Source organism: Drechmeria coniospora, chromosome 01 (genome assembly GCF_001625195.1).
Source record: "Drechmeria coniospora strain ARSEF 6962 chromosome 01, whole genome shotgun sequence".
Taxonomy (NCBI): Eukaryota; Fungi; Ascomycota; class Sordariomycetes; order Hypocreales; family Ophiocordycipitaceae; genus Drechmeria; species Drechmeria coniospora.
Genome location: NC_054389.1, coordinates 8015452 through 8037031, shown reverse-complemented (window position 1 = coordinate 8037031; position 21580 = coordinate 8015452). Strand labels below are relative to the sequence as shown.

The following is a 21580-nucleotide window of genomic DNA, read 5'->3' as shown; positions in this document are numbered from 1 at the left end:
CTTGTGCGGTTGATTTTGCGTGGTGATGTACAGGGCAAACCTACAGTAGAGCAAGGTACCCTAATCGTCGTTCCCGATATATTCGTCTTGTGTGCTTGACATTACGTGATGTACAGGGCAAATCTACAGTAGAGCAGGTAACCTTTAATATGCACTTTCTCTTCCCGATTCTGCAGGTGCCGTTGCACGGCAGTGCGTTCCGACTCTCCTCATCCATCTTGGTCGGGAATACAATCCATGCTGTGGGGAGTGCAGTGAAACTGGTTCCTGTCTTGCCGCTGCCATATCGGCAAAGAAACCCTTGCTCACGGTCCATTTCGACCAACCCAGAGCTGAGATCCTTCTCGTCGCTACCATATTGATGAAGAAGCCTTTTCCCCTGAGCCCTGGCGATGGAAAGCACTTCACCTCTCGCCACCCCATGGGCTGAAGAATCAGTCGCTCACTAGCTTGCGACAATGAGCGATGCAGAAGAAAAATCTGCAGAAAAGTTAACAGAGAGACCGAGAGTAAGGCCGACACAAGACATGATGCAGGGGAAGAAGCTACAGGAACAGTGAACAGCGATGGACAAACAGGTGGGCAGACAGGGGGGACGGATGGTGGACAGACACACCTTGCACCCCAAGAAAAGTGTGAGGCCTGACCAAACCGCCTAGCGATCACCAGTCTGCGAGGTTGATGCAAAAGTTGAAGCGCATCCACGACTGGCAAGGGCGCCGCTAATTTCACCGGCACAGGCCTGACGTCCGAGACGACCGAGGTTTGCCCATGCGTTGGTGGACGCCGTTGGTCGTACTGCCGCGGTGGAAATTATGCCACTCCAGACTTTTTCCTGCGTCCAAAGATTCTCGAAATGCTACTGCCGCTCTCCTCGGGCCGCAGTGATGGTTTAGCCGCGGGTCCGCCGGCGCCGGCGCCGGTCTCGGGCGGCGCAGAGTCGCGTAGGAAGGCAGCCAAGTCCGACGTCTCCATCCTGCTCGTCGCCGCTTCACGGGGTTCAAACTTCTTTCGGGGAACCCTCGACCCGGCGGAAGGGGGCGCCATGATGCGGGAGCTGCTCACGGGGGGGTCCGTGGACCCGTACTTGTCGTATCCCGTCGGCATGTTCACCTGGATGGGGATGTGTCCATTCCTCCCGCCAACACGGCCGTTCGGAGATAGCGCCTCTTCGCTGGGGATGAGGGGGTCCCTGCCTTCTCTTGAGCCGACGCGGCCGAACTTGCCGATGAGACTCGGCGAGCTCGTTTTCTTCTTGGGCACCCGTGCCGCGGCGGAGAGCGGTTCAGGCGGCGGATCGTAATTGCGCAGGAATTCGGCCAGACTCTCCTCCTTCTTGATGGGGGGATACCTAGGGGACCCTGCCATGCCTGCGTCGTCGTCGTCATCGTCGTCGTCGTCGTAATCGTCGTCATCCTCCTCGTCGCTGTACTCGATGGCGTACGGATCGCGGACTCGCGTCTGCTTGCGCCGGGGTATCAGCCCGCCCTCATCAAACAACTTGGGCGTCGCAGCGGGGCTCTTGCTCTTCAGCAGGGCCGAGCTCGAGTTGACGGAAGATTGCATCGACGGCATCGAGGTATCCGTCAGGTTCGTGGATGCCTGGCTGTGCCGGATGTCAGGAATCATGGCGTCGATGGCCTTGCCGCCGATGGCGTTGGACATTTGATCGGAATCCATCGTCGTGCGGAACGGCGCGACGTTTCGAGGAATCCGATGGCCGTTCGAAGCGCTGGGCGGACCTTGGCGGATGAAATCGATCAAGTCCGAATTGTCCGCCCTGCAATCGATCGCCGCCTCACGAGGCTGGAAGCGGCCAAAGTTACCGCCCGAGGAGGCGCGCCGAGGTGGTGCGCTGCCCTTTGCCGACACGGCTTTCCGAGAAGGGCCCGCGTCGGCAGGGGGTCCGGTCGACTTGAGGAACGTGGCAAAGTCTGTCATGGAATCTCTGGGAGCCCGCTCTTCTCGCGTGAGGGTGGCACCGGGTTGGGTGGCCGACGCTGCCCGTCCCACGGGGACGCGGGGGATGAGTTCTGTCGGCTTGCCAACCTTGCTCTCCGACGCTTTGGACCTCGGCGGGCTCCTCAGCGGTTGCGTTGGGGGTGGCATCGAGGCGTCCGCCACCGTCGGCGAAGATCGAGGAGACGGGTATTGGCCGCGAAGATCGTCCGGCTTCTTCGAAACCTTGGTGATGATGGGGCCATCGAGAGAACGGTTGGACTGAATTCGACACAATCAGCACGACAGACCACGATGCGGTCGCGGGCGAGGAGAGAAGTTGACACTTACGTCGATGCCTCGCATGTTCTCGGGCGTGAGCGTGTAGCTGATGGTTTGGTTGCTCTGGATCAGCTCCTCAAAGTTGCGCGCGACGCTCTCGGAGCGGCTGGAGTTGTCGTCGGAATCCCTAACCGGCTTCAACCGCGAGGTGACGGAGGAGATGGAGGAGGCGGGCGTGTGGGCATGGCGAGGAGGGAGATTGGTCTGCAGCCTCGGGAGCGAGATATCCTCGTCGGTATCCTTGGCTCCCAAACGCTCGTCCGGGGGCACGCCACGACTGTCGGCCGTCGGGCTGTGAAGGTTGAGGTTCTCGGCGTCCCTCGGAGGGGTTGCCGGCGCGCCGTCGACGATGGTGAGGCTGGCCGGGTGATGAGCCTTGGGCGTGACATGGTTGACGTCGGCCTGCGCAACGTCACGACTCGCCGCGGACGACGCCGGCGTTACCTCGACCACCGTTGCCGCGTCCTGATCGCTCGCGTGACGAGAAGCAGGGAGGGCCGCGGTGCTCGCTCCGGAGCGAACGGTGCTGGGCGACTCTGGTGCCCAGACGGGGCGTCGAAGGGCATCGTCCGACTCCGAAGTGTACACCGACGACTGCCTCGAGAATGATTTTTTCTTGTCCATCGAGGTCCGAGACCCATGGTCACGAGTGTTTGAGAAACGATTGGGAGGGTGCGCGTCTGCCCGCGCGAGACCGGACAAGCTGACGGGACGTTGGCGGTCAGGAATCTCGATCGAAGGCGGACGCGAACGGGCTGGGCTCCTAGGGCCGGCAACGTCGATTATGCGGGCCGAGCGGACGCTCGATGATCGCTTCATCGACGACCGTTTGCTGACGTCGGAGATGGACGAAGCCGAGCTGCCGGCGATGGAGATCCTAGACGACGTCACGACCTCGGCCGTCTCCAAGATGGGGACCTCGTGCGCATCGTCCGACGAGTCCGACTCCTTGCGTTGGGTGTCGAGCGGAGGCAGCGTTGAAGGTCGCTTGCGGACGGCGGCCACTTCGGTGTCGGCATCGACGATGGCATCCAACTGCGCGGCGTCAACGTCGACGGCGGTTGGCTCGTCGGGGGCGCCGATTCGGGTCCTCGTCCGGGGCGACTGGAGGTCGGATCGTTTGACGGCATGGAATGACGTCAGGGGAGGCGAGGGAACCGACGACGACCTCCGGCGGGGGGGATGGAGGACAATCTGCGGATGCGCCGTGGACGAAGCGGCCGGCAGGCCATTGACAAGCACAAAGGGCTCCATGAAGAGGCTCTTGGGGCGAGGGGGCGCGGGATTGGGCTCGGCGACGTCGTCGTCCTCGTCCTCGTCCTCGTCGTCGCTGTATTGGACGAGGCCCGGGACCTCTATCTCGTCAACGTCCCTGTCACCCAAAGGCAAGGGAATGTCCGTGGGCAGGACGTGCTCGGCAAGGGTGTCCTGCGACGTCCTCGCCCAGCCGGATCCGGCGTCGCTCCCGTCGGGCAAGTCTTGCCTCGAGGGTCTGCTGGAGAGGTTGGAGAGGGAGCCTCGGGAATAGGGACGGCCGGCCATGTCGGTGACGGGGGATCGCATACGCTTCTTCCATCCGCGCCACAGGCGACCGAGGGTGCGGTCGAGGGCGACGCGTTCCACGTCCATGTCGTCGACGACGACGCGGTCGGCACTCTCGGCCACGTCGCGGGTTCCGTCGCGGAGGTCGCTCTCCATCTTGGCGCGGACGCGTTGGTAGGCGGCGCGGCCGGCGACGGTCAGGGTGAGCTCTCCGACGTACTCGAGGACCGAGGTGAGGAATATGGCGACAGCGGGAGAGATGGCGTCGGCGCGGTTCTCGTGGGCGCCGACGTCGAGGTTGTCCCGCTCCACGTACAAGTCTTCGTCGTCGTCCTCGAAGTCGCCGAGGGAGGAGTAGACCATGCATCGCAGGCGCGTCCGCTTCCAGGCCAGCTCGACGTCCCAGGCGCGGGACTCGGGCGACGGGGCATGCTCGTCGTCGTGGGCGCCGCCGAGATACTCGCGCAGCTCTTGGTCGGCGTTCCTGATGATGTCGTCGGCGAGCCTCGGCTTGAGGATCTCGGAGACGGCGGGGCGAAGGGCGGCGAGGTGGGTCGACTTGGCGACCTGGAGGAAGTGGAAGAGAAGCTGGTCGAGGAAGCCGTTGACGAGGTGGAGGGCGGCGGGCGAGGTCGTCGTCGTCTCCGAGGCGGGCTCGATGCCGTTCTGGTCACACCAGGCATCGGCGTGGCCGTCGTGACGACCGGCGACGATCTGGGAGGCCGCGGGGCCGGCGATGAAGGCCGGCTCGGGCGAGACGGCGAGGGGAGGCATCGTCAGGCCGAGGCCGAGGCCGATGGTCGACGGCTTGTCGCTCGAGACGCTCTCCGACCTCGACCGCGCGTGGCGGGGCGAGACGAGGTGGGAGGCGAGGCTCGAGGCCGACCTCGCGGCGGTCGCGTCGGCGAGCGGGCTCGCCATGGCCACGATGCGACGAGAGGAGAGGGAGCGTCGAGAGAGGTGCTTGGGGCGGCGGACCGACGGTTGGGGGCGAGCAAGGACCGAGGGTGCGCGCGGCGCGGCGGCGGCGGCGGGTGGTTATGATTCCTACGACACCGCGGTCAGCCGACGTGCCCGTGCCAGGCATCGGCGAGCAAACGGAACAATAGGAGGCGGCGGCAGGGCTCGGGCGGCACGACGAGGCGGGGCGGCAGGGCAGGCCAAGACATCCGCCGTGCGCGACTGACTGACGTTGTTCGTGGCGGGGGGGAGGCTCGGGCTCGCAAACGGAGCGACGTTGGCTCGGCGAAGGATGATGTTTCGTTGGTGGTGCACCGAACACGGCTGCCTTGGCGAGGCGAGAGGCGAGTGGCGAGAGCGACGAGGGGCGAGAGCGGTTCGAGGCCAAGGGGAGCTCGTCAGGTCCCGCGGGCGTCGACCGATGTCCGTCTGCTCCGTGGACGGGCGGCAATGCCCCTGCAAAACGTGGTACGAGGTGGGAGAGGGCGCCAGCGAAGCGGGAAAAAAGCAAGCTCACAAGGGGGGCAAGGATGGATGGGTCGACGGATCATCGACACCGTGCGGGAGCACAGCCGTACTCACCTGGTTGGACTCAGAGCGGCATGGCCAACTGCCGGATCCTCGGGGTGCATCCAAGACGAAGGAGGAAAGCAGGGCGGACGGAGGGCGAGATGAGAGAAGGCGGGCGTGAGGACGAGGAGAGGACGAGGAGAGGACGGGGTCGAGGTCAAATATCGGCCAGGACTTGGAGGTGCGGTGAGCAAGTAGGTGTACATGTAGTTGTGCAGCAGTTGTGCGTGCAGCGGCACATGTAGTTTGTACATGTGAGTAAGTACTTGGTTGTACAGTTCGCGGACGAGTCGACGTTCTCGCCCCGCCTTTGATTTTCGTCTGTTTGATGAATGGCGCCCTGGATCGGAGCAGGGGACTCCACCGGCTTGGAGCCGCACGGCAGGTACAGGGACCAAAGAGGTACCTGCATTCGTGGTACATGTACTTGGCAAGGCGAGGCTGCAGGTACGGCCGCCAGCGCAAGCCGCAGCGGCTGTTGCGTCGGTGCAGAGAGTGTACGGAGTACGGAGTGCTTACTTGCAGGTCGGAGCATTAATTAGCAGGTCAGCACTCTGTCCTACCGCGGGCACATGCATGCCGTGCAAGTACACGCACACCTAGCCCCATGTACCTGTACAAGCCGCAACGGTGCACGCACAAATACGGTATTTACCAGCATCCGTATGCCACTGCGTATACCACTGCGTATACCACTGCGTATACCACTGCGTATACCACTGCGTAGGTATACCACTACAAGTACAGTACATGTACTTACAGAACGGCACGAGGTTTACGTACTTGGGTACGACGGTAGCAGGCACTGCACGCACTTGTAGTACTTACTGTGCACCTGCAACGTATTGTACATGTACCTACGTGGCAGACCTGTAATACTTGTACGGGCTACAAGTAGTTGTGCACGCGAGCGCACATGTGATTGAGCGTACTTGCTTGCACACCTACGTCCACTACACGAGTAACCTCCATGTAGTGCCGATTCAGTCGTGCAGAATTAGGAGCTTTTTCCACTTCCATACGGGTACGGAATCAGTCGGTGCCGCGTGCGAGTGGCCAAGTTGCATCCATCCGGCGGGCATCCCGGCTCCGAGCGCCTCAGCGCTTCCAGCGGGGCACCTTCTAGCGCAGCCCATGGCGCAGTCCACCCTGCAACCAAGTGCAGGCACAGGTACTGTACAGTGGGGTGGCAAAAATGTCGATTCAACTTGTAGGAGTGGCGCTACCAAAACTGAACCGTCACTTTTGTCAAGCGACTGTACTGTACTTGAACCTAGAGCAAGGGCTTGCTTATGCATGTGCGGAGCACTCCGTGCCTGGGTTCCTTTCAGGGGCACGAATTCCCTACGCACCTCTGAATACTAGTGGCGCATGGACAAGTAATACGGAGTACTTGCCACCAGATAACTGGTAGAAACTTGGGTACCTGGAGCACTTGCATGTAGGTACCTACACCTAGTACTTAGTAGGTGTGCATTGTGGGGTGGCAAAAGTGTCGATTCAATTTGTAGTGGTTGCGCGACCAAAATTGAATCGTCACTTTTGTCTACCAACTTACAGTACCAGGGTAGTACCTAATAGTTGCAGTACCTGCAGTAGTAGTGACTGTACCAGCATTACGTACTGTACTACCTAGTACCTAGTACTCCGTAGTAATCCGTACACCTACATGTACAAGCAAGAAAGCAAGCATCAATACAGAGTAGAGCACTGCACAGTACTTACAGAGTACACCACCCGGCGTGCTATTTTCCACCACCAGCACTACGTTCAGTGCACGTCCAGTACAAAGCACCACCCCCATGCGCGCCATCCCTGAACCTAGACTGGCAGCGCAAAATTGCTTCGCCCAAGCGTCGCTTCGTCCCTTCTTTCCAGTAGTTCCTCGCGGCATCGACGCCGGCTTGCCCTCCCGGCATGAGCATGCCTACCCTCCCCGGTCCCTTGTGGCCGCCTACCGCATTGTCGTGCCGTCGGCCATCGCCATGGAAGCAACGGCATGGGCGGAGGGGCCATTGTTCGAGCCGTTCGCCGTCCAAAGCGGTTCGGCCTGGCGCCAGAAGAATGGGGGACGGCGAGTCAGGCACGGGGAACCTAGGGGGAACGGCGTGTGGTTGCGCTCCGTCGGCGACGGGTGGACATGTTTCAGCCAGGATCACGACAAGGTTCCGTTTGGTACCGTTAGCAAATGCCCGGCTGCACCTACTTACAACTACATGTACTTGTTGTAGTTGCACGTCGAGGAACACGGCAAGAGCACGCCGTGATGCCACAAACACATGTGCCCTAGGCGCGCGCATTCGGTGTACAAGGAGGTGTGCTTCAGTCAGTAGGTGCAGTAGGGTCCCTCGTCACGTGCTGGGCGACAACACCACGTGTAGTGATGAGCCCTGCTATGGACGGACGGACGGACGAGACGAAAGTAAGGTCAAAAAGTAAGGCTCCGAATGATGTTGCACTATACGATGCCCCGTCATCATGTGCAACTAGTTGTACATGTATATACTGCGAAAACTTTCTCTCACGAATGCAGCAACGCAAAGGATCCATGCAAGTATATACGGAGTACTTGGCATGATTGGTCCCTGCAGCCAGAACGAGTCAACGAGTTTGCCGAGGGCCACAACCAAGTACGAGCACGCCTAGTCCTGCGCCAAAGCAGTAATTATTTGCCTAGCTTTCGTTTGTCAAGCGTTCATGGCCACCTTGCCCGTTTGACTGCATTGGCTGCACATGGTGCACGCAGTACAAGTACCGCACCTGCAGCATGCCTCGCTTGTGCTGCACTTGATCAAGTGCGGCGCACCCGTGTGCGGAGCAGCTGCCTGCTGTACCATGTCCCACACTGCGGTACGGAGCAATTATTAATACTAGTAATGTTACAGTAAGTACTTTTTTGCTAGGCGTACACGTAAGTGCATGTACACCTACAACGTACCTAGTACTGTAGGTAGCACAACTACTCCCTCCGCGCAGTCACTAATATTACCTACTAGGTAGACAATAATGGTGACGATTCAATTTTGGTAGCGCTACTCCGTACTGCTCTGTACAAAGTAATTACTGCGAATTGAATCGACACTTTGGCCACCCCACCGTCCTAGGTGCCGAGTGCTCGTAATACTTACTCGTCAGTGCTTGCAGGCACAGAAAGTAATACAGAGCACGCGATACTGGAGCCACCAACATACATGCAAGTACTGACTGTACTCGTACTTGGCGCAAGTACTGTAGGTGGGCACGTTCTGTAGGGGCAACATGTACGGAGCAGTGATGGGTGCACACGGTAGGGAGTACACACGAGCGCCAATACGGACAACACTGCACGGAGTACCTGTACTTGCAAGCACTCGTGGACTTGCACGTACGCCTCCCCTGGACCTCGTGATGCCGCCGACGACGACGAGCAATCGTACGCCAACACCTGCCCGATGCAGTCTATTCTTCTCAAGCGCGCACGCTCGACGCCCGACGAGATCCGAGAGCCACCTCGCGGACGAAAAGATGGACCGAGCGCGCGTCGAGTCAGACGTTGGCAGCCGACTGTGGATTGGATGGAGCTGGCCAGGACTGCCGCACGTGCAGCTGATGAATACGAGATGCGCTCCGTAAGCCTCCGTGGTGTGGTACGGCACCAGCATCGACGGCTGTCCGAATGTAATGTCCGCCCTCGCACAGCGCCGGTCAAGGGGTCGCGAGCATCGACGACGAAACACGCTGGGGGCGGCCTCGGGGCTGCTGTTCGAGAACATGCCACTTGGTGTAATTAATGCTCGGTAAATGTGCAGTATTAGGTACCGCGAGTACTTGCCGTACATGTACTGGTACCCGTCGTGCCCGTGTGCAATAGGCGTGTCCACCGACACTGCGGCCGGGCTGCTACTGTAGTTGCAAGCACTGAATACACCTGCTGTGCTTGCTTGTAGGTGTAGTAGTACTCTGTCCAATGCGAGCCACCTACAAGTGACCTAAGTACAGTACGTTGCGAGCCACCTTACCTTAGTACATACTTACAATAACCTACCTACCTCATTGCGAGCCACCTACGCGTAACCCACATGGCGAGCCTCATACAAGTGACCTACTACGTACATTGCGAGCCACCTACTCACACCTACATCTACACTGCGAGCCACCTACAAATGACCTATATAGCGAGCCACCTACAAGTAACCCAATATCGAGCCACCTATCCGTACAGGTAACCTACCAACCTAGTATAGTATATTGCGAGCCACCTGCAAGTGCACCTCGTACAGCACACCCACCCGCTTCTACTTATAGCACTTGCACTCCTGCCACTACGCACAGCGCCGACTTCAACCTACCCTGCACCTCAGCTGCCCCGTCATCTTCTCCTGAATGGTCCCACGTCGGCTCGGGCCTCGGCGTCAAGGGGCTCGATGCTGACGCTGCCGCTCGCAAGGACATGCTCAATAAAGGTACAGTAAGTACAGTAATGCTACGCATTCGTCCCCGTCTGCATCATTCAGGGGCACATGTGCCAACGCATGTCGAGAGGGAATACGCACATCGAGGAAGGCCTGCTTACCGCGTAGTCGAACCAGATGCGGTTAGACGGGGGACGGCACGGAAGCTGGAGGCTCTCCGGCTTCGAATGCATGCATCAGTTGTGCTTGCATGTACGGAGTAAGTACAATATGGAGTATTATTATTAGTTGTGCTTGCATGCACAGTATGGAGTATTATTATTAGTTGTGCTTGCATATTACAGTATGGAGTATTAGTTGTTCTCCGTGCACGTGAGTACAGCACACGCTCCAGTGCGGAGCACACCTAATACCACTACAGAGCACCCCGTCCAGAGCATCACATGGTTCTCTTTTGTTTCTTCGCCTCTCCTGAGCACACCTAATAATACCACTACAGAGCACCCGGTCCAGAGCATCACATGGTCCCCTTTTGTTTCTTCGCCTCTCCTGAGAACACAAAACACAACTACAATTCACCCGGTCCAGAGCATCACATGGTCCTCTTTTGCTTCTTCGCCTCCCCTTCGTCCAATGTCCTCCTTCTCGCCTTCTAGCGCCGACGGGAACGGCTCCGCCGTGGCATCGTCAACGTCTTCACGCCGCCACTGTGCTTTCCCACCCACCCCCGGCTCGAGCCCTCGACCGTCGCCAAGGGGCTGCAGCTGAGCTGGGCCGTAGCTGAAGCGTGCCGCCATGGCATTCGCATCCATGTGCTCGAACCCATGGTAGCTTCTGCGTCCATCCGCGAGGCGGATAGGGACCATCGGCCCTCGAGCACGCCGACAAGTCGAGCACCCGTGTAATGCTTGCTCCGTACTCCGTAAGTGTGCCATCTGCCCCCCCGTCGTCCATGCAGTGATTACAACTACTGCACGGAGTACGGAGCAATACTCCCTACCCAAACTGCTACGCCTGACACTTACATGGCCGACGAATCCATGGCGTGCTGCGTTTCGCCTCACCAAAACCCCCCCTGTCGCTTGTAGCTTTCCCCGACCCTTCCACACCCCCGCCCGTCGTGTTTCCTGGCAGCCTTGCGCACGAACCGTCGGCAGCGAGTGCCAGAGCAGAGTGACCGACGAGAATTGCTTCGTTTCAAAATAGGCCACCTCGTACCTCATGGGGGGGTCATCAATACTCGGTGCGTCCTAGGGCATCAGCTCCAGCTCCAGCCCCAGGTCTTCACCTCCAGGTCTTCACCTCCAGGTCTTCACCTCCACCTCCATCCATCATTCACCACGCCATGCTCCAGCGGCAACCAAATCACCTCCCTCACGTGCGCCAGAGCAGAGTAACCGACGAGAATTGCTTCGTTTCACAAAAAAAAAGCTACCTCGTACCTCATGGGGGGGTTATCAATGCTCAGTGCGTCCTAGGGTATCAGCTCCAGCTCCAGCTCCAGGTCTTCACCTCCATCCATCATTCACCACGCCATGCTCCAGCGGCAAAACAAATCACCTCCCTCACATGGCAGCGTCGGCCTCGGCCTCGGCCTCGCCCTTCTTACCCACCTCAGCCTCCACCCCTCGCTGCTGAGCCTTGCCGTTGGCACGCATCTGCTCGCAGCGCTCCTTGTCAACCTCGTCGCCCCTGAGGACGACGGCCCCCACCGTGCCTTCGACGCGCTGTGCCGTAGCCGAACCGACATCGCCGAGCTGACCATTGGCCTCTTGCTTCTGTCCTTCGGCCTTATGCTCGTCGCCAGCCTGCTTCAACGACTGAGCCCCACTTGTCAGCAAACCTCAAAACCAACCCCCGGCACCAACGAGACCAGAGCGGCCGGGGAGGGGGGAACCATCCACGCCATGGGCCGGAGCCGTACACACCTCGCTACCGACGAGGTCGCCCGTCGATTCCTTGACGGAACCCTGCGCCTGGTTCCGGGAGCCCTCGGTTCGCCTCATGTCGTCCTTGCTGACGCCGCCATCCGTCGAGATGGTCGCGCCGGGGGGGCTGATCGACGCCTTGTAGGCATCGTGCTCCGCCTTGGAGACGTCGTGCTCCGCCTTGGCCTGGTCCTTGAGCGCCTCGCCCTGCAGCTTGCCGTTCGGGCTACCGGCGAGGCTGCCAATGGCGCTCTGGAAGGTACTCTTGGCAGAGTCGGCGCACGACTGGACAGTGGATGGGGCGACGTTCGCCTTGTCCGACGTGCTTTCGGCCATCGTGCACGTGTGTGTGTGAGTAAATGACTGAGTGAGTGTGTTGTCGTGGGTAGGAGAGTGACAAAAAAAAAGTTGCCGTCGGGAACAAGAGGTGGAAATGTTGCAAAGTGAAGCGTCAGGAAAGTGAGGAGGAATGGATGCTCCAAGTGGTTGGTGAGGAAGATGATGAAGAATCGCCATGGAAGCCCGCAAAGGACGCGAGATTTATAGGCAGCCAGAATGCGGTCCTGCCGAAGCAGAAAGACCGGACCGAGCGCACATGCTCGACAAGTGCAGGGCAGGCACGCATCGTGAACGGGTGAAGGCGGTGGAAGTTTCTGGAAGTGCCATCCATGCCAACTTGTTGCCCCTTTTGGTGTCGTTGCTGCACCGCTGGTGATGTCAATTTCGCCCTCTCTCGCCTACTCTCTCTCGCCTACGGCAAGTACGCCCCGTGCCAAGTACGCAGCATGCAGCACTTGCCTGCCGCACCTCTCACCGACGCCGCCGGGTGGGGGGCTCCTGTGGGGCGGTTGGCTTGCTGCATCTTGACGTCACCTCTCGCTTCGTCGCCGTCTCTCGGACGTGGCAAGTTCACAAACTGGCAAGTCCGGAGCACGCGCCCTTTGCCTCTAGCACGGCTCAAGTTCTTCCAAGGAGGAAAGAGGCCTTCTGTGGAAACGGCGAATCGGAAGTAGCCATCCGCCGCTCCGATGCGCGCTCCATATCCCGCCCTGCCTCACGTGACGCAGAGAGGTGGCAATCGTGATCGTGGCGAGGCTCCGAAGGCGACGGTGAATCGACCGACTCTCTCGCGCCTCCGCCACCAAGCCGGTACGTTGCGTGCGTGGGGGAATGGCGTCCGGGTGCGGGTGAAACGGTGGCCCATGCCGTCCATGTGCAGGCTCGCAGAAAAAAAGGTATCATGCCATAATGTACAGTCCCATTGCGCAGACGCCCGCGCCGGCGCCAGGAGCGACGGCTCCTGTTCTGCCGTGTCGGCCAACTCCCATCGCGCCCTGTCGGTTCCCGGTGCGCAAGCTCGAATTCACATCTCCCTCGCCTCGGCGCCGCTCAGTGCTGGCTCCACTGGATCGTGCTCAGGTCGATGCCCTCCTGCACCAGCTCCCACAGCGGGCTCAGCTCCCGCAAAAAGTTGACGCGCTCCCGAACCGCCTTGAGGACGTAGTCGATCTCGGCCTCGGTGGTGAAGCGGCCGATGCCGAAGCGGATGCTGCTGTGCGCGCTCTCGTCGCTGTTGCCGAGCGCGCGGAGGACGTAGCTCGGCTCGAGCGAGGCCGACGTGCAGGCGCTGCCGGACGAGAGCGCAATGTCCTTGAGGGCCATGAGGAGAGATTCGCCCTCGACGTAGGCAAAGGAAACGTTGACGCAGCCAGGGTAAAAGGCGTCGGCGTCGCCGTTCTGCGACGTGTGCTCTAGCGACAGGAGGCCCTTGAGGAGTCGGTCGGAAAGGTGCTTGATCCGCTTCGAGTCGTACTGCCGCAACCGTCAGCCAACCGCTTCCAGCCGACGAGCATCAAGGGGATGCCGTGCAGGGCCAAGTCATGCCGTGCAGGGCAAAGCTTCGCCTCGCGTCGGGCAGGCCAAGGGAATCGACGGCCGTGCGCCTGTACGTACCTCCATCTCCTGCGCGGCGATGCGGCAGGCTTCGCCAAAGCCGGCGACGAGGGGCGGTGCCAGCGTGCCGCTCCGGAGTCCTCGCTCCTGACCGCCGCCCGTGATGAGGGGGTCCAGCCGGACCCTCGGTCGTCTCCGGACGTAGCAGGCGCCGATGCCTTTGGGTCCGTAGATCTTGTGAGAGGAGATGGACATGAGGTCAATGTTCATGCCGTTCACGTCGAGGGGGATCTTGCCGACCGCCTGAGCGGCGTCCGTGTGGAAGAAGACCTTGCGCTCGCGGCACAGCTTGCCAATCTCGGCGATGGGCTGGATGACGCCAATCTCGTTGTTGACCGTCATGATGCTGACGAGGGCCGTCTCGGGCCGGACGGCGGCCTCGAGCTCCTGCATGCTGACCAAACCGTTGTGCTGGACCGGCAGGTAGGTGACGTCGAATCCCTCGTCCTGCAGGTGCCGGCAGCTGTCGAGGACGCACTTGTGCTCCGTCTGCGTCGTGATGATGTGCTTCTTCTTGCCCGACCGGCCGAAGAATCGAGCGACGCCCTTGATGCTCATGTTGTTGCTCTCCGTCGCGCCGCTCGTGAAGATGATTTCCTTGGCGTCGGCGCCGATGAGCTTGGCCACGTGCTCGCGTGCCTCCTCGACCGCCTTCTCGCTCTCCCAGCCGTAGGCGTGCGTCCGGGAATGAGGGTTGCCGTAGACGCCGACGTAGTAGGGCATCATGGCGTCGAGGACGCGGGGGTCCACCGGCGTCGTGGACTGCATGTCGAGGTAGATGGGCCTCTGACCTTCCTCCATCACCGCCGCTTGCCGGAGAACCTCTGGATGATGCATGTCAGCGTCCGGCTGGCGCCATCGAGGACGGGGGACGTACCGGCGATGGGGCTGACGGAGCCGTCGGTCGGCGCCCCCATCGGAGGGGGAGGGACGTCGGCAAAGTCCTTCTTGTCGAGCTTGATGGCCGTCTCGACCTTGGCGTGGTCCGTTTTCGATTCGGACACATAGCCTCGTCGCGAGCTCGGGCTCGGCCGCCCTCTCCCCATCGCCACCAGGGCGGCCAGGGGAGGGGCGGCGACACCCCGTCGCAGAGGCGCCACCGCGGCGCTCGAAGCGCTCACGGAGCGAGCCGACCTCAGCGCGCACGATGCAAGTCTGGTCATGGCTGCCTCTGTGCTCGAGACGACGGTGAAAAGGGTTGCATACGAGTGCGAGTGCGGTTTGCGGTATGTAGGCGAAGAGTCGACAGAGGGGAGGAGATTGGCGTCCCCAGGATCATCCAGGTTTTCCGTTGATTGGCATTCGGCAAAAAGCCCCGGAAATTTGTCATGGATATTATTCTGCTTTCTTGCTCTCGTGCTTCTGGGGGGGGGGGGCGAGAGTGGGTCGTTTCGGCTCGGCCATTCGGCGATGGCGCTGATTGGCTAGATGGATGGGAAGCTATGAACGGGTACTAACTGTACAGTACGGAGTATTTGCTTCTAATACTGTGCCAAGTCTGGAGTGCAGCGCACAGTACGGAGTACGGGGTTCAGTATGTAATGCTTGTACAAGTATTGCAAGTACTTGAGTGCAAGTAAGTCCTTGGGTGCTCTACTTGTACATGTATGTCGTTGCGAGTGGGTATTAATTGCATACTGTACAGCAAGTACGGAGTACAGCAAGTACGGAGTACTCCGTACTGTACTCCGTACAAATACTCCACATCTAGTACAGTACAACTAGCTGGCTGTACGGAGTATTAGTTGAACTTGCAGATGCCGACTTGCATATTGTACATGTACAGTACCTTATGGAGTACGGAGTAATAGTAATACTGGTGTACTTAGCGTACAGTGCTCCGTACAGTATCACTACCAATCTGCACGTACAGCACAGTATTTACATACTTGGTTGCACTTGTACTGAGTACGGAGTACGGAGTACGGAGAACAAATACATGTACTTACTCCGTACTGGTAGGTTGTATCGATGCAACATGCTTGGCACCACAGTGAGTACCTGAAATCCTTACAGTACAACAGCACAGAACAGCACACCGAGCACTGCAAATGTGCACTGGGAGCTACGCTTACTGTACTCCGTACGTGCACCATAGCCGCGAGAAGTAATAATGCCGTAGTTGCAAATGCAGCACTCCGTACATGCACTGAATGTACAACTACTGTCGTTGCCAAAGGTGGTTTCTTTCTAATTGCCCTCCCTCGTCCCTGAGGACATATACGCAGGTATTCTTGGAGGCAAATACCATGTACTTAATACCTGCCTATCCTTTCTTCGCAGCATGCAAACAGTGCGCCTTCACTGTGCGGGAATCAACGAATTGGCTCTAGGCCGGATTGGCAACCTAGTGACGCACTTGCCGGTTCAGCACTTGCGCCACATGCTGAACACAGCCACATCCCAAGTCGTCACCAAGCTCTCCCAGCCTGCCAGCGAACATTCTCGCCATCCCCAGGCCGGTCGACAACCCATGTCCGTTAAATCATCATAACCTCCCTCGGCGCGCCGAGGTCTCGCAGCTCTACGCCCTCTCCCCTTGCCCGACCGTCGTCGCACGCCCCCCCGTGCGCACCCGCTCCCTCCCATCATGAGCTTCAAGGGCTTTCAGAAGAGCCTCACGCGGGTACGTGCTGGAGACTGCCCCTCACTCGTTTCGCCGCACTTGACCACGCTTCACGTCCACCTCGACTGCACCTCACGGGCACCCCGGCATCCGTACCTCCCTCGGACCATGTTGGCCTGCCGAGTGGATGATGAATCCAGAGAAGCGCGGGGCTAATTGGTACCAAAGGCACCCCAGCAGTTCAGGGCCAAGTTCAACATTGGCGAGAACACGAAAGACGCCGTCTACATCGACGCCGAGCGTCGCTTCCAGGAGCTCGAAAAGGAGACGAAGAAGCTGCACGATGAGTCGACAAAGTACTTCGAGGCCATCAACGGCATGCTCAACCACCAGATCGAGTTCAGCAAGGCCACGTCGGAGATATACAAGCCCATCTCCGGCCGCATGTCCGACCCCGACTCCATCCGACCCGAGGGCAACCCCGAGGGCATCGCCGCCTGCGAAGAGTACGAAGCCATCGTCAAGGAGCTGCAGGAGACGCTGGCGCCGGAGCTCGAGATGATCGAGAGCAGGATCATCCGACCGGCGAACGAGCTCATGGACGTCATCAAGGTCATCCGGAAGACGGCCGTGAAGCGCGAGCACAAGCGCCTCGACTACGACCGCCACCGCACCACGCTCAAGAAGTTTCAGGACAAGAAGGAGCGCAGCGCCAAGGATGAAAAGGCCATGTGGAAGGCCGAAGGCGACGCCGAGCAGGCGACCCAAGACTTTGACTACTTCAACGACCTCCTCAAGGACGAGCTGCCCAAGCTCTTCACCCTCGAGCGCGAGTTCATCCAACCCCTGTTCCAATCCTTCTACTACATGCAGCTCAACATCTTTTACACCCTACACGAGCGCATGCAGCGCTGCGACATTGGCTACTTTGACCTGACGCGCGAGATCGAGGAGGCCTTCGAGGAGAAGCGGGGTGACATTCAAGAACAAGCCGAGGCCCTCTCCATCTGTCGCTGGAAGACGACGGGTCGGCCACGCCCGCCGAAATACGGCAACCGACCAGCCGCCATCGAGTCTGGCAAGCAACCGGGGCTCCTGTCCCCCGGGCCCAACGCGACGGCCAGCGGCCGCACGAGCGGCTCTTCGCGGACGTCGATGGATTCCGCCGACCGCAACCCTCCTCCGCCGTACTCGCCCGGCAGAAAGCCCAGCAGCCCGGGTCTGTCGATGATTGCGGCGGCAAAGTCCAAGCCTCCTCCGCCCAAGCCCAAGCCCAAGGCGCTCGTGGCCGCACCCGCGACCGAGACGGTCACGGCCCTGTACGACTACGCGGCACAGGCAGAGGGCGACCTGAGCTTCCGCACGGGCGACGTCATCGAAATCATACACAAGACGCAAAACGAGAACGAGTGGTGGACGGGTCGGCTGCACGGCAAGCAGGGTCAATTCCCAGGTAGGCCTGCCTACGCTCCCCTCTCCGGTTTGTCGAGCGAGCCGAGCATGCTGACGTTGAACGGCCAGGCAACTACGTTCAGGGAAATTAATAGATGAGCAGCATCTCTCACGGCCACCTATTGCCATCCTCGGGAACCCAACTCCGCTTCTTCCTCTGCGCGGCCGCGTGCGTGCAAAGTACGGAATGGAAGGGGGGGGCCTCATTCAGGAATCTTCGTCTACAGTTCCATAGCCAACCAATGATCTAGCGAAAGGACATTGTGCAAGAAAAGGGGCGGCATGATTTCTGGGGAAAAGTGCAATGTATAGATGGGGCCATAGATGCAAGGAGAAATGCCATAATTTCATGCAAAAGCCCCCGACGGCTGGAGAAACCCATGTTTGTACGCCCGCGTCATGGACGCATCCAGGCCGGCTTCGTCGTATCGTTCTCACGGAACGCTTCCCGCCATCAGCGACTGCAGTTCCAGGGGACTAAGGGTGCTGCGCCTCCGCGAGGATGCCTTGCTCGCCGTTCGGTCTCTCTTTCGCTTATCCGGCCTCGGCAGCAGCGGGGCATTCCTCGTAGCAGCCGGGCTGCCCTTGACGGGCTCGCCATGGACGACGCGGCTGACGGCAGACTCTGGCTCTCCTGCGACTGCAGATCGGACATGCCCCGGGGCGGGAGGAGGGACGGCAGCGGCAGAGGCAGCAGGTGCCGCAACGGTCGGGCGCTTCACGCCCCCTCGAACGGCGTGCGTGGCCTTGGACTTGGCACGATCGAGCGCCGCGTTGGCCTCTTTTTCGGATGCCGCGAGCTTGGCGGCAATGGCGGACATGGTTAGAGGGTTATGCCGAGGGAGCGACGGCCGATCCGTGATTCGTGTCTTGGAAATGTCCCTCCGGGGCAGCCCAGGCTCGGGCTCGGGCTCAGGCTCAGGCTCAGGCTCTGTCGCATGAAGGTCCGGCTCGTCCGGCTCATCGTCATCAAGAGGGGCGTATGCCCTCTCGACCGGCGCCGACAGCAATGCGTCGTCCAGCGAGGACTTTCTGGGAAGGCCGGTTTGCGTTGGCACCTTGATCTTCGGCCGAACCGGGAGCGAGCGCATCGACCTCTCCTCGCTACCAACTTGCTCCTTGTGCGCATTTCCGGCAGTCGGGCCGCACTCCCCTGACCTTTGCGTTCGGCCGCTGTGCAAGGAACGCCGGTTCCCAGCCGAGGTGCAATTTTTGAGCGGGCTTATCTGTGGCAGTTCAGGAAGAGGGGAAGATTCTGGCGAATGCGGACGCTGCAACGGCGGGGCCTCGATGCCTTGTCCGTCGTCGTCGTCGCCGAGAGCCTCGTTGCCGTCTATCCCGACAGGCTCACTCTCCCTCTCGTTCTCCAGGTCCATGGCAAGGTGGCCACCGCAGCTTGGTTCGGGGACGAGTTCTAGGGAATCCTGACTCGGCGGGCGCGGTGATCGTCGAGACAGGCGGTCGGAGCCTTGGTCGTCTTCCTCGTCCACTTCAGCCGTCGTCTTCAAGTCGGGCATGGTGAGCGATTGTCTCGTCTCGTCCACGTCCTTGACACGCACGGGGCTCAGGCGCAGGCCCATCTTCAGCTCCTCGTCGCAGACGGACCTTCCGCTCGCAGCCATTCGCTTCCTCCAACCGTCAATGAGGTGCACGGCTTCCCTCCAACGGCCTTCCATCTTGACCCAGCCGGTCTTGAGGCGGTTGATTTCTTCCTCGCGGATCATGACCTCCTCGATGGGTACAAACGATGGGCTGGTCAAGATGCTGCGCATGTGCTCCATGACGGCGTCCAGTTCGACGGAGAGCTCTTGGTAGCCTAGCCGTCGGGCAACCTGCGCGTCCTCGGCTGCGTCCGGCTGGTACCCGCTCATTTCTCGCAGCTGCAGCATGGTTCGCTGCATGACGGTGAGGACGGCATCGTTCTCGTCGCCCAGCTCCCGGGCCAGCTTCGCCAAGAAGGCATTCGTCTCGTTTCGTAGCAAATCGCCGCCGTCGGTGGCCGGGCCGTTGGACACGGCGAGCGCATCCTTGGCCGGGCCGACGTCGCCGGTGACGGTGATGGTCACCACCGCCGGGTTCGGTCTCGCGCCTCGTGATCTCCCTGCTTCGGCGAGCTGCTTCTTGAGCGTGTCGATCTGCCGGTCCCGCCGCCGTACCTCTGTGGCGCAGGTCGTGCGCGTCTGGGCTACGAGGGCCTTGAGCCGAACAATCTCCTCCTTCTGGGCGCGCGCGGCGGCCTCGGCCGACTTGAGCTGTGCCCTGAGCGTCGTCTCGGCGGCGGCTGCGAGGTCTGCCCGGCGCTTCTCCTCGGCATTCCTCTCGACCAGGCGCGCCACGTCGATCGTGTTTTTCTGGTTGTCGGCGCGGAGGTTTCGCATCGCCGCCGAAAGCGACTCGCGGTGTTCGGCATCGCGCTGCGGGGGGGAGAAGTGGTCAGCCTTTCATCCTCGAGGGGAGTTGGCCGACGGCGGCAGGCAGTCTTACGTCGCGCCGGAGTATCAGGTCGTTGACGAGGCCGATGATTCGTCCGGCGGCGGGCGGCGAAGCTTCCGACGACACGTGGCCTGCGTTGGTGAAGTCGATTGTTTGGCCATCCCGAAGCAGTCCTCTCGAGAGGAGCTGGTTGTTGATGTACAGCGATGCCGTCCGAAGGTTTTCGGTGTCGACCATGGCGAGGGCTGAATCGACGTCAAGGCCGATGGAGAATCAAGGCGTCGGCGTCGTCGGGGCAGCTGCGAAGTCGGGTATCTAACTCGGGCACTCGATGATGGGTATCTCGATGATGGGTACCTCGATGGTGGGTATCTCGATGGTGGGTATCTCGATGATGGGTATCTCGATGGTGAGTATCTCGATGATGGGTATCTCGATGATGGGTACCTCGATGATGGGTATCTCGATGATGGGTATCTCGATGATGGAAGACTCGATGATGGGTATCTCGATGATGGAAAACTCGATGACGACGCCGTCGAGTGGTCACGCGTTGACGGTCTGTGGTCGGTTCGACGGTCCGGCGAAGCTGCACATGTACAATAGGCTAGGAAGACACTCCGGGCGAGCATGGAGTAGTAAATGTCCGTTGGCCTTGGTCGTCAGTACGTGCTCCGATCCGTTGTTCTTCCAGCACATGTGTACGAAACTCGACACAATACATTGTGCTGCATGGCAGTTCCGTATGGAGTAGTTGTAAACAAATCTCCGTAAACGTACCTAGTCGGACCCTGGTACTAGGTACAAGCTAATGTACAAGTGAGTAAGTACTCCGTAAGTGTAGAACTATCAAGTACACTTACTTGTACCTGCAGTGTACCGAGCACAAATACACCTTCTCCGTAATTGACATGATACATGTAGATGTACAGTTAAGTACAATGTACGAGGTATCTTTGCACTACGGCAACTATGGAGTACATTGACATGTCCAGATTTCACATGTACCTATACCGTACGGATACATGTACTACAAATATAACGCACAGGACGGAGTACTCCGAAGTAGTTCTGAATAGTAATTATTATGGGAGGGGCGTGGATGACTTTGCGACCACACTCCATTATTAATGCCGAAATGATCCCAAGTCCTCCGTATGTTGCAGTAATACAGTAATACAGATATAGTAATATACAGTATTACGAGCACAGAGTGCAACCACCATCAATGGCATTTCCCGTGCATGATGGCGGCAGAAATATCACGTAGCCCTGCTCTACTCGTGCATGTACAAGTAAGCATATGTTTCAGAGAAAATTAGCAAACGACAGCGTTGCAATGTGCATGCATGCAAGAGCCTCATATACCTGCGTTCCGTTATCGCCGAGGCACCCGCCGCACGGGTCGCGAATGCAAGGTAATACGATGAAAGCTTGGGCCTCGCCGCCATGGATAATCGACATGTACTGTACGTGACGTTCGAACAAGCAAATGCGGTGGGAAA

General features: G+C 59.6%; 5 protein-coding genes across 5 annotated transcripts; 1 reads left to right on the top strand and 4 right to left on the bottom strand.

The window, feature by feature from the left end:
• Positions 1–813: 813 nt before the first annotated feature.
• On the bottom strand, positions 814–4743 carry DCS_02107 (uncharacterized protein; the record flags this gene model as incomplete). The annotated part of the gene is made up of 2 exons (XM_040799436.1): positions 814–2220; positions 2290–4743. 2 exons carry the CDS (start codon positions 4741–4743, stop codon positions 814–816), a joined length of 3861 nt encoding a protein of 1286 aa, XP_040660319.1.
• Positions 4744–11308: 6565 nt separating this feature from the next.
• Positions 11309–12007, bottom strand: DCS_02106 (mismatched base pair and cruciform DNA recognition protein; the record flags this gene model as incomplete). The annotated part of the gene is made up of 2 exons (XM_040799435.1): positions 11309–11563; positions 11672–12007. 2 exons carry the CDS (start codon positions 12005–12007, stop codon positions 11309–11311), a joined length of 591 nt encoding a protein of 196 aa, XP_040660318.1.
• Positions 12008–13060: 1053 nt separating this feature from the next.
• On the bottom strand, positions 13061–14787 carry DCS_02105 (putative Cysteine desulfurase, mitochondrial precursor; the record flags this gene model as incomplete). The annotated part of the gene is made up of 3 exons (XM_040799434.1): positions 13061–13483; positions 13625–14448; positions 14502–14787. The coding sequence occupies 3 exons, from the start codon at positions 14785–14787 to the stop codon at positions 13061–13063; spliced, it is 1533 nt and encodes a 510-aa protein (XP_040660317.1).
• Positions 14788–16214: 1427 nt separating this feature from the next.
• Positions 16215–17734, top strand: DCS_02104 (putative BAR adaptor protein; the record flags this gene model as incomplete). Its single annotated transcript, XM_040799433.1, has 3 exons — positions 16215–16250; positions 16419–17643; positions 17712–17734. 3 exons carry the CDS (start codon positions 16215–16217, stop codon positions 17732–17734), a joined length of 1284 nt encoding a protein of 427 aa, XP_040660316.1.
• Positions 17735–18076: 342 nt separating this feature from the next.
• On the bottom strand, positions 18077–20312 carry DCS_02103 (uncharacterized protein; the record flags this gene model as incomplete). The annotated part of the gene is made up of 2 exons (XM_040799432.1): positions 18077–20056; positions 20127–20312. The coding sequence occupies 2 exons, from the start codon at positions 20310–20312 to the stop codon at positions 18077–18079; spliced, it is 2166 nt and encodes a 721-aa protein (XP_040660315.1).
• Positions 20313–21580: the final 1268 nt, after the last annotated feature.